This window comes from Falco punctatus, assembly GCF_963210335.1.
Source record: "Falco punctatus genome assembly, chromosome: 6".
Classification (NCBI taxonomy): domain Eukaryota; kingdom Metazoa; phylum Chordata; class Aves; order Falconiformes; family Falconidae; genus Falco; species Falco punctatus.
The window spans coordinates 71,080,341-71,092,591 of record NC_137585.1 but is presented as its reverse complement, the minus strand read 5'-3'; the positions used below and the strand labels follow the sequence as shown (position 1 = coordinate 71,092,591).

At 53.0% G+C, this 12,251-nt stretch overlaps 1 protein-coding gene across 10 annotated transcripts in view; it reads left to right on the top strand.

The window, feature by feature from the left end:
• The window catches only part of NRF1 (nuclear respiratory factor 1), an 88,817-nt gene extending 80,844 nt beyond the window's left edge, over window positions 1-7,973 (top strand). For 9 of the 10 annotated variants that reach the window (XM_080391314.1, XM_080391309.1, XM_080391317.1 and 6 more), the window contains one exon: window positions 5,848-7,973. In XM_080391314.1, coding sequence (XP_080247440.1) covers window positions 5,848-6,011 — 164 coding nt within the window. In that variant the 3' untranslated portion in view covers window positions 6,012-7,973. The remainder of the gene's footprint in view (window positions 1-5,847) is intronic. The other variant, XM_080391316.1, reaches the window with a different exon arrangement.
• The last annotated feature ends 4,278 nt before the right edge of the window (window positions 7,974-12,251 follow it).

The following is a 12,251-nucleotide window of genomic DNA, read 5'->3' as shown; positions in this document are numbered from 1 at the left end:
AGCCAAATGGTAATGCTTCTCCATTTGCCTTTGCTTGCTCACAACCCTCCCTTTCTAGAGGCTATTCCCACAGGAGTTTGCTTTGGCAGGAGATGAGCTCTCTGTTGTAGCTGATGCTATCAAAGAAGAGGATTTTGCACTTTTTTAAAGAGGAAGCTGTTTCCTTTCTTGAGTTGATGTTCAGCGTGATGATGGGGGTTGCTGTTGTCTGGTCCAGAATGGGGCTGGTTCCTGTCTCCTGACTCTCCAGGACTTTATTCTTGTGTTCCTGTTTGAGCTCCATACAGAAAAAGTTACATGTGAGCTCTTGCTGTTAAGCCTTTCCATGGTGTAGAGGGCCATGCCAAGTCCTCCTCACTGGAGAAACCCATCTCATCTGGGAAGAGGACATCTCTCAGTGAGTGACTGGCAGCTGAGGGGTCCCTTGAGGTTGCACACTGTTCAGTTTCTCCCAGCCATTCTGTGTGTCTTTGGACATTTAATGTGAAGATTAAGCTTTCGGAAGTGTTACACTGAATGTCCATACAGGATATTGAGACAACTTCTGTCTTGGTATCAATGAAAGCCTTTCTACTCTAGGGTGCATTTCAAGGCTTGCAGAACCTGACTGTCCAGCTGAAAACTCCCACTGCCACCATAATGAGAGCGTACCAAGCATTCACAGGACGTAAGGCAGCAAGGCTTTTCATACCATCTGTGCCAGATCACAACTGGGTGCTTACAGTCCAGCTTCAGACAGAGCTTTGTCCAAGGTTGCCTTGGGCTGTTACAGTTTCCTCACTGATGGGACCTTTGTGGTGGTAGGATCTGCATTGCCATTCTAGCCCATCTTCCGTCCACATCTAGTATGATTGGTTCATACCTGGAATGAGATACCCACTAAATACGCTTTATTCAGACTCTTGGCATTTGGATGTGGAGCCACATGGGATGTTGATAAACAAGACCTCAGCCCATGTCTCCAGGTGTGGTCAAACAACATGGCAATGGGCTTGGGTGGTATAGACCTCACCTCATCTATGGTCAGGAATTAACCAGTTCGTGGAGCTGGGACACTGAAGAGCTCATCTGCTTGCATGGTTAGCTATCTGGGTACTTTGAGCACCTTAGCAGATGGCCTGAGTCACTTTAAACTACCAGACACTGAACAGGAGATAAGGATGCACCTTGCAGAATGGACTCTGCCAAAGATACTGTGAAAAAAACAGTGTGTATCGTGTCCCTGAGTAGGACAGTATTCCAGATATGACTGGGAATGCACGCAACAGCTGGAGACTGGTCGTATCTCCTTCTCGTGCTGCCCTTGCTTTGATCTCAAGGGTGAAGAGGTGTTAAAGCCAGGCAGAAGCTCGGACCAGTGACCCCAGTTCCCTGAGCATTGTGACTGTCGTGGATGTCCAGGGCACTTCTGAACCTTCCACCAGTTCCCAGGGCACAGAATCATCCCACCCACCCAGCCTTCTCCCCCAGAGCCCTATATGTGGTGGTTTAATGCAGTCACCTGTAATTTAGGATCAAAACAATTGTTCTTATGCTGATGATGATGATCTGCCTTCTATGCCAGGTAAGATGTCTCTGTCAGCCATCACATGACTTTTTGCTTCTGAATCTTGTAGCTCTCTGGTTGCAGGTAGAGCCTAACCCTTACCCATCTTCTGTAAGCTGTCACCTCTTCTCTGCTGAAGCAGCAGGAGTTTCATGATCTCTTACGGCCCATCACAGCCCCCCAGCTAAAATGCAGCTGCTAATGTTGCCTGACCCAGCATTAGAGTACAACTGCAGCCATCTCAGAGTCAATCTACAATAATCCTTGGAGTCATGCTGGCCATCTCAATCCCTAAGGCCTGCCGTGGCTCTCCTTCTCCTTTGGCCACCCTCACGTCCTGACCCATTCCCCTCCATGGCTGTCAGGTGATGCTGGCCATGCCGTGGCCTCCTTCCTAGCAAAGCCATCTGATCCTCCACCAAAAAACGTCTTTCCCTGGCATGCTGCAGGTAAGAGAGAGGCAGGACCTTAGTGCTGGCTCTGCCCCAGCTTCCTGTGTAGATGTTGTCCTTGTGCCCAGCTGGCTGGAGCTGGCTTTTCATCCCTGCCAAGGACGGGAAGTGTTGGAAGGTAGGTGAGATTGGTGGCCAGGAACGGGAGATTCGCAGGGGGATGGAGGTGCCTGGGCTTCATGTCTCACCCACCGCTCCTTCCAGAGGGGCTTTCTGGGGACTTCACAAAGGGGAAGCAAACACACAGTTGAGCTGCATCTTCCTGTTTGCCAGGAGCCTGTGGCTATGGTCTGTGCTGCTTGGTGCATGATTCGTCACCTCCACTGTCATCCCTCCCCAGGCAGGAGCTGATCTGAGCTGCATGCAGGATCCGATGGGATCCCTCTTCCCTGCCTCAGCCAGGGCTCTCCCTGCGTGCTCCATTCCTCACAGAGCACCCCGGCACAGCTCCGCTTTCTTTGCAGGTACATATTTTTCAAAGACTCCAAGAAGTTGGGGTTTTTGTCTAATGGATTTCCTGTTTTTAATACAATTGAAAGGGTCTCAAATCCATGCTTTAGATTAACATATGCCAGCTAGATTAGGGCTAATCAGGGTGCAGGCCTGAGCAGATGCAGTGCAGGGCCAATCCTAGACCTGATTACAGTATCTCAGTAGTTTAATCGTCTCTCTCCCAAGGGCGATCATCTCTGCTTTAATGCACAGCAGACTTTCCAGCCATCTCCTCCTTTGGTTTGTTACCACCCCTGGCAGGAAGGCTGCTACGTCATATGCTGAGACGATTTAGTTTAATCCCATGCAGAAAGGGATCTGCGTGTCGCCGTCTCTCACGGAGACTTCCCTGCTCTTCTGTGTGCTCCAAGATGTGGCCAGCCTTGGTCAAATCTTGGGTGACATGAACTCATCCTTTACAAAGAAGACACTGGTTGGGTCTTCAGGTCTCTCAGTCTTTTGATAGCACCCATCTTTGGCAACAGCCCTTCCCTGGCCAACGTGCAAGGCATGGAGGAATCAGGCTTTTAATGTTGCATGCTCTGTGGTCCATGAACATGGTGGTGACTCTGGTCTTTGGGTTGGCCATGGGTAGTAGACTGTCATTTGAGAGCTCCAGCAGTTGTCTTCGAGTTAGCAACCCACGTAACCCAAAGGGCTTAATTGTGTTGTTGGTCTGGAGCGGGGATTTTAGGTGCATCCCAGGTCAGATCTCCAGGTCTGTGCTAGCACCTGCTTAAACTGGGATGTGCTATGTTTCCTTGAAGAGTCTGGGAGATTTTCTTCTAGAGGGCTGAGTGTGAGCTCTCATTTCAGTGTTTCGTTGCCTAAAACTCTCATCTATTAGAAAGCACTCTGGGAGCTTTGTACCTTCTCCTGACTCCTCCACACCTTTCATAGCAGTTAGTGTTGAATCATTGCACCGGGAAAGCAATTCCTTGTTTGGGCTGTGAACTGGGCGAACATGGAACATAAGTCTTCGGGCATAGGGCAGCCCTTTGGTTGGAGGATCGTGAAACTTTCCTACCTGCAGAGCGCTTTAAGATCCCAAGAGGAGGGATGCTGAAGGACTGCGAAGCACGCTGCGCTCTGCTGGGGTCACCCACCTGGTCAGCACGATTAACTCATAAGCTTTCCTGTCTGTACAGTGAGTTATCTGAGGACACCAAGCCGCATTCTGCTGCCTTGTGTTATTAAACAAGTGCCCTTGGCAGGACAGAGGTCTGCTCTCTGCCACAGAAACCTGAATCAAAAGAGATTGTACTGCTTTTTTGGGAAAGCCTGGGTCAGGAACCTGCTGTCTTATATCGTTTGAATGCTGTTTCAGGGGCTGGCCATCCTGTGCTGCTGGCTGGAAGGATTTGATGACCTCTAAAAGCATTTCCCCCCACCCCCCTTCAAGAGAGGTGCAGATAGTTTCAGAAACGTTGTGTATAAGGTAGCGTTTACAGGCTTGCTTGTCTAAGTCACACTTTGCCAAGCCAAAGGCAGTGGTGGGTACAGGCAGATAACTTCATCCTTCTACTCTGATGTTTAACTTGCCAGCCGGCAGGATTTGCTATTCCCCTGCCCAGCTGTATCAAGCAGTACCAGTGCTCCTTGTTATTTTTTTCATCTCTTTTCATCATTCACATCACAATATCCTCGGGTCCTCGTTGTTTTGTTGTCATCTTGGTTGGTGTTACCTAGCTAACCAGGACTCACTGCGTTTAGCACAGTGGTGATTTCCTCTGTGGCCAAAAACATGCCCTAAGCTTTGCCATCTTCAGCTTGGGAGCATCTGATCCCTTTCTGTAGCTGAGCCACCCTTGGGAAGAAGATACTTCCTACTTTGCTGGACCCATCCATAATGGGGGAAGAGCTGAGAAACTTGGTTTATTTTCCTTTATTTCTCTTATATGTCATGTATACATGTGCAAGAGTGCCTATAGTCAGTGCCCGGAGCCAGTATGGCTTGGCCAGGGCTTGGTCCCATGCTGCCCTTCACCCTTCTTGGTGTGAAGGCAGAAGGACCCAGCTGGGATGGAAAGTGAGCTGGAGGAGGTGAATCGTGTTTGAGAGAGGTTGGTAGCTGTACTGGGGCTCGTGGGCAGGATGGGTGGTCTCTGGCCTGCCACCTGGAATCCTTCTCACACACCACAACAACAGGAAGGTGTTTGAGTGGTGTATAGAGTTACAGGGGATGGAAGAGTCACACAGTAGGGAGAAGCCAAATTTATCCTATCCTTAGCCCCAGGGTTCTCAATTCTGGGCAAGTCACGTGGAAAAATATGTTTCAGAAGTGTGTTCTTCGTCCATGGGTGGTGACCACTGCTGGGCTGTGTGGTGGCACACTCACAGCTCTGAGAGAAACACGTGGGAGCAATCCCTGCCTCCAGCAAAACATGGCCTGACAGGGTTGGCTGTACAGGTACCTGGTGTACCATCCCAGTATTGGGTTCCTCCTCCAAAAGTTTCTTATCTCTTTCCTCCTTAACCTTATTCTCTCCCTGTGGCCAGACAGCCCTGCAGTGCAGGCTGAGCTTGCCGTGCTGCCACCCTACTCTGCCCCATTCCATCCCTGTTCCCATCCCACATGGCATCATGGTGAGCGAGTCCAGCACAGTGAGGCCGCCAAGCCACAAATAATTACACCAGCACAGACACTGCTGGGTGGGAGGCAGGTGTCTTCAATTGCTGGCTTTCCCTACACAGAATCACAGGATGGTTTGGGTTGGAAGGGACCTTAAAGACCATCTAGTTCCAACCCCCCTGCCAGGGACAGGGACACCTTCCACTAGACCAGGTTGCTCCAAGCCCCGTCCAACCTGGCCTTGAACACTTCCAGGGATGGAGCAGCCACAGCTTCTCTGGGCAGCCTGTGCCAGCGCCTCACCACCTTCACAGTAAAGAATTTCTTCCTTAGATCTAATCTAAACCTGCCCTCTTTCAGCTTAAAGCCATTCCCCCTTGTCCTGTCACTGCAGGCCCCTGTAAAAAGTCCCTCTGCAGCTTTCCTGTCAGCCCCTTTAGGTACTGGAAGGCCGCTGTAAGGTCTCCCCGGAGCCTTCTCTCCTCCAGGCTGAACAGCCCCAGCTCTACCAGCCTGTCTGCCTAGGAGAGGTGCCTCAGCCTCTGATCATCTCCATGGCCTCCTGTGGCCTCGCTCCAACAGGTCCGTGTCCTCCTTATGCTGCGGGCCCCAGAGCTGGATGCAGTGCTGCAGGTCGGGGTGTACTTCAGCAATCCAAAGGATCATCTCTGGAGCAGCCACAACATGTGCCCATACCAGCCTCATCTGTTGTGTTGGTCTTGCTCCACTTTTTCCCTCCCAACCCCACTCCTATTTCTCGGTTGGGTTTTTTTTTGTCTCCTCAGGTCTCGTCCAGATCCCTGTCAGCATGTACCAGACTGTGGTGACCAGCCTGGCCCAAGGCAACGGCCCTGTTCAGGTGGCGATGGCACCCGTTACCACAAGGATAGCGGACAGTGCCGTCACTATGGACGGGCAGGCAGTGGAAGTGGTGACCTTGGAACAGTGATGATGCCCAGAGCAGGATCATGGTGATTTTCCTTGTCTCTTATGCGAATAATTTTTTTACACCTCTCCAGAGATGCAATCAGGTGGCATTGAGTCTCCCAGCTTTGGAAGCAAAGGTTTTGTTAACCTTTTTTTTTTTTTTTTTTTTTTTTTTTTTTTTTTTTTTTTTTAAGGAGAAAAAAAATAAGAAAAAAATACTAGCAGAGGATGTGTGTTAAGTGCATTTTTATAGCGCCACTCTGCTCTCGGAATGAGAAGCCAAATTGTGATGGGACTTTCATTCTGAGGAGATTTAAAAGAAAACAAAGCAAAGCAACCCCTTAGCCCTCATTTCTGCCCAGCGTGGGATGGAGTGGGGTGAGGCCTCGCAGGGGGCTGAGGCAAGTTTGGAGCACAGATGCCCTCAGCCAAAACTGCTCCAGCAGCATCGCCTCTGCTCCCAGGCTGCACCAGCACCTTCCTCCGCAGTAGCTCCCAGGCACAGCCCTCCGCCGTCCGCACTTGGAAAATTAGGTTTCAAAGATTTTAACATGGACTTTTATATTTTAAAAAAAAAATATCAAAAAAAACCACACACACGCAAAAAAAAAACCACACACAAAAAAAAAAAAAAAAAAAAAAGGAAGAGAGTTTGGAAAAGGCTTCTCTCCTGGGGAAAAAAAACCATGCATGTGTGACTGCAGGGGGGTGGCAGGGTGGCAAACTCTTGAAGGGATAACGCTCTTCCAAGAGCCTGCGGGACTGCCGCCCTCCCCGAGCCGCCAAGCGAGGCTACTGCTGCCTTTGATGGCTGTAAGCACTGCCGCGGACCCAGCCGTGCTCCGCTCGGCTCCCCTTGGTGCACACTGGAGACCTGTTCTTATTTCTCTGCTCTCAAAATGTACCTGCCATGTTAGATCTTCTTTTTTTTTTCTTTATTGTTATTATTATTATTATTATTGTTGTTATTACTATTATTTCCCATTTTTGTGGATCTAGACCGGAGTGGAAACGCCTCTAGAGGGGCTCTGGCTGCATCCCCCTGCTGCGTGCCCACCATGTTCCCAGTACTTCCCTTGCCAAAGAGCTGCCTTGGGCTCATCCCTGTCCCCGCTGCCATCCCCAGGACCCTGCATCCTCCCCTGCCCATCCCCGGAGAGTCTGGTTCCCACAAGCAAAGCTTCATTTGAAGGTAGCGGGGTGGATGTGAGTGCAGACCTTTCCCTTCAATAGACCCCTCTGGCCTCCCCAACCCTCCAAGCCACCCCCCTGGCCTTGCCCAACGTGCATCTCCTAGCACAGCTCTGTTGCTGCTGCGAACTTTTAATCCCCATCACCCAAAAACTTTTCCAGGAGGGTTAAAAAAAAACCTCAGGGGGGTTTTTGGGGGACAAATTCTACTTGACTTCCCCCGGGCCAAACCCTTGTGTCCCAGTGGCAGCACCCAGCCAAGCCCTCCGTCAGCCGCAGCCCTGCTGCGTGTGCAGTCGTGCATGGTATTTGATTTTTGGGTTTTGGTTTGGCATTTGGTTTTTGGGGTTTTTTGTTGTTGTTTTTTTAATTATTTTTATTTCCAAGTGGCTGTTAACAACGTTTTCCACATCTCGCTCCGCCTTCAAGGAAGTTTTCAGATTCTTGTATTTACTTGTTTTATATGGAAAAATATCAAATGTTCTTTGTATACATTTCTTCTGTACTTTAACGAGGGGAGGGAGATCTTTCCATAGAAACAGTCCTGGTTCTCCAGTTTGGTTTTTATTTTTTTTTAATTATTATTTTTTATTGTCGTTGTGAAGATGTTGGTGGCTTTCAAGTCAGTGTTTCTTTGACGATGAAATGATGTTCTTTTAGTCAGAGAGGTTCCCCCCTATCCTCCCACCCCCCCAGAAAAACAAAAACCAGGCAAGTAGCAGAGCATGGACCCCCCCTTGTTTTCCCAGTGTCTATTATTGCCTCATTCAATAAATTGTTACAAATGTGTCTACCCCTGCATCTGGCTGTCCTGTTCTGGGGTATTTTGGGGGGGTTGGTGTATCCTGGTAGAGGTGTTCTGGGGCTTGGTCCCACATTCCCGAGCCCTCCCCAGGCCAGCTCCCACTTTGCCCTGCTGCGCTGTTGTGGCTGGAAAGGAAGAGCCGAGCATAGCTGGGGTGATTTTTGGGGCTTAATTCTTCTTTTGAGCAATTTATCTTATCCTTTTTACTCTTCCAACAGCAACCTGGGGGCCGGATGGAAACCATGGGGGTGCTCGAGCATCCCTCTGCGCTCCCACCCAGGGGCTGAGCTGGCCTTTGGGTTGAATTCCTCCATTTTTCAGCTGCAGCAGCCACCACCGAGCCCAGGCACCAACATTCACGGGGTCCCAGCAAACCAGGGTGCATCATTTGGGGTGCAGACCCAAGGAGGAGCAGGGAAGCGCAGTGATGGGTTTCAGCAGCTTTATTTGAACGCCAGTGCAGGATGGTTGCAGCCCTGGCTCCGGTGAGGTGAATCCTGCAGGTTTCTTGTAGACTGGGGCAAGGGAAAGAGTGGAGGAAGGCTGGGAGGACGGACAGCCGGACAGAAGGAAGGGAAGGAGGAATGTGGCTGCTTTACCAGAACACCCATGGGTGCTCATGGGTATCTCCAGCAGAGCTCAATATCCCTGGACATGAAAGGTCCTGCATCTGCTAGGAGGGTGACCCAGGGCTCCAGGTACTGCTGGGGACCCTAGGACATCCGGGGTGCCCCGGCGGGGTGCAGGATGCAGCAGCACAGCCGAGGGGGAGGCAGCTTGGCCTGGCAGACGCTGCCATGAGGCTTTAATCTCTGTTAATCGGTCTTTAATAAGCAGGTCGGGGCCTCCCACTGGGGCAGCTCGAGCTCGCCCTGGGCACACCAGCAAGCTTCGCTTTGTATTTCCCAGCTGGGGAGAGGCTGGTGGGGCTAGATCCTGCTCCCCCTCCCCAGCATGAGCCCTATGGGGAGGTTCTCTGGGCATCAGCAGGGTCCCGCGTGTGGCCCAGCTGGGTTTGCCGCCTCTGCTCCCCCCTGCCCCATCCCAGCGCTGCTTTGCCCAGGGTGGGCAATGAATTGTAGGATTTGGCCGCAAATTGCAGGATTTGCCCCCCAGAAGCACCGGTGGGTGCTCAGGATAGGCCTGGCTGCGGCAGCCGGGAAGGGCCAGGACGAGGCGCCTCGGGATGACCCCCAGCAGGGTGCGGGTCCTGGGGAGGGGGCAGACCTGGGGGGCACCAGCTTCCCCTTGGGTGACTGCTGGGGGTGGAGCCTTTTGGGAGGGGTGGAGTTTCTTGTGTGGGTATGGCCTGTTGTGGGCGGGGCTTGGGAAGGATGCTCGGCCCCTGCTCCCCCGTTGGGGCAGGGCCCCACTGCGGAGCCGGCTGGAGGGAGGGAGGGATGGAGGGACAGACAGCCTGGTGGATGGCTCAGTGGCTGGTGGGACGGACAGGCAGAGGGATGACTGAATGGATGGATGGATGGATGCAAGGACAGACAGCCTGGTAGATGGACCAGTGGCTGCCTGGACAGACGGATGGATGCATGGATGGATGGATGCATGGATGGATGCATGGATGGATGCAAGGATGGATGCAAGGACAGACAGCCTGGTAGATGGATCAACGGCTGGATGGACAGATGGATGGACACACTGGTGGATGGATGGTCGGCTGGATAGATGGATGGACAGATGGATGGATGGGTGGACAGCTGTATGGGTAGATGGACAGGCAGATGCATGGATGGATGGTTCAGTGGCTGGACAGACAGTCAGAGGGATAGATGGCTGTACAGGCAATGGATGGGTGGCCCGGCTGAACGGATAGACGGATATTCACTGGCTGGATGACCAGACAGATGGATGAATGGACAGACAGACACACAGACAGCCTGTGCCCCCCTCAACCCCCCCACCTGCCCCAGGAGGGCAGCGGGGACCCCCGTCCATCCCTCCCCCCCAGCGCAGGGAGGATGATTTGAGCGTGCAGCCTAATCCAGCGTGATCCAATCTCCGCAGGCTTATGCCGAAAGCCCCATAATCACCCAGCACTGCCCTACATATCCTGACCAGCCGCCCCGCAGCCAGGGCGACGGGGGGGGGGGTGGGGTGTGAAGGGGGTGTGCACAGCCCCCTACCCGCCCCCAACATGTCAGCTCAGAGCTGCCCTTTCCCATGCTACCCCCTGTTCCCCCCAAAAAAGCTGTCACCATCCCTCCTGCACCCAGGGACAGGCAGAGGACATGGCAGCTGCCACCACAAGCTCTCCATGGGTGTCTCAGTTTCCCCCCCTCCCCAGAGACAGGGGGCTGGGTCAGGGCTGGATCCAGGGCTGGGGGTGGGAGCCAGCCACCTAATCCAGTGCCCCCTGCCCCCCAGCTGTCCCACCCGCATCACAGGGCTGTACCAGCCCTTAACGCCCGGAGTCACATGAGGACACATGGCTGCGCTGCTCCAATGACCAGTATCCAGCAGGTCCCTGTCCCCCCACCCATAAAGACACTCTGGGATGCCAGACCCTCTCCTCAGGGGGTAGGCTCACCATCACTGTCCTACCCCTACCGTGTGTGCACGGCCACCCACCGCATTGCCCCCAGATCCATACTGGACGGAGCAGGACCCTGTGAGCAGCCTCCCAGCCTGGCAGCAGTGCCCTGGGTGGGTGGGTGGAGGATGCACAGGGTGCCAGTCTGCACCCGTGGGTGCCAGGGGTCCATGTCTGCCGTGGTTCCCCAGGGCTGTAGTTGGCAAGTCTAGAACCACCGGATCCTGCTACCGCACCAGTGTGAGTTCTACCATTGCCAAAGGCAGCCCCGAGGCCGGGCACCACCGGCACCATCTCAGCAGCCAGGCCCCAAGGTGGGCAAGGGACATGTGACCACAGTGCCACGCCTGGAAAGCTGCAAAAAAAATAGGAAAAAAAAATATAATTTCACCTGTCCATCCAGAAAACCCCATGCGCAGCCCCTGCAGATCCCCCCATGCAGATGCTTGGTTCAACCCCTGGGAGATGCCACTACTGTGGTCCAGGAGGGGACAAGGAGCTGGGGGTCCCATCCTGCTGGTGATGGCCACCATGGTGACACGGCCTGGCCAAGATGCCTTCACGGGCTGGGACACCACATTGGGATGGACACCTCTTCAATGGCACCCATGGATGGGGCTGACAGACATCCCTTCATCACCCCAGCGAGTGTGGAATGGTTTCCACCTTCCCATCCCCAGCAGCATCCCTCGCTCCCAGCATCTCCCCACCAAAACCACCTCCCCAGCACTGATGCTTGTCTGTCCCCCACCCCGGCGCTGCTCTCTCCACCTTCTCCCATATTGGCACTACACATAATTGCTCAAAAGCTACAAATAAAAGCAAAAATGTGCTAGTGCCAAAACGGGCCAGGCGATGTCGGTGACGGCCCCACGGGGCTCGCGGGTCTTTCTCTGCTCTGTTTATGGCCCTATGGTAATTCACTGACCGCGGGGTTGCACAGTGAATTCTACCAGTGCCATACACAGAACAGGAGTAGCGAGCTTGCACCTTCCTTTTTATTTTTTTTCCTTAATTTCCCCCAAAATCCTCCATAAGCAAGAGCCGAATGTCTTCAGCCTCAAAACAGCAATGGAAAAAAAGGGAATAAATTATTATCGACTGGCAAAAATGCTTCGGAAACTGCCAAGCAAAGGGAGATGCTCGCCCTGATGCCGCCTCTCCGAGGAGGATGGGGAAAATCTGGTCCCCAGTTCAGCTAGTCAAGTGCTGGGGACTTCTGGGGATGTGCTGCAGCAGGATGGGGCCAAGGCGATACGGGGACCGGCACTGGAAGCCATTTCCCAACCGCCACCTTTGCAGGGTTGCACGGGTGTTTCAGACCCAGGTCTGCAGGGAGCGGACGCTGCCAGGTGGTTGCAAACCCACCCGGGTGGCTGCAAGCCCCTGAAACAGTCACAAACCCCTGAAGAGTTGCATAGCCCCTGGGTGGTCACACAGCCCCCAGAAGGTTGCAACCCCCCAAAAAAGATTGCAAACTATCCAGATGGCTGCAACCCCCCCTAAAATGTTGCAACCCGCCCCCCCTCCCCCAAAGGCTGAAAATACCCCAGATGGCTGCAAGCCCCAAAAAAGGTTGCAACCCCTCTGAATGGATGCAAAACCCCCAGAAGGTTGCAAAGCCCCAGATAGCTGGAGACCCTCCAAACGGCTGCAACCTCCCCTGTATGGCTGCAAAGCATCCAGATAGCTGCAAACCCCCCCTCCCAGAAATAGTTGCA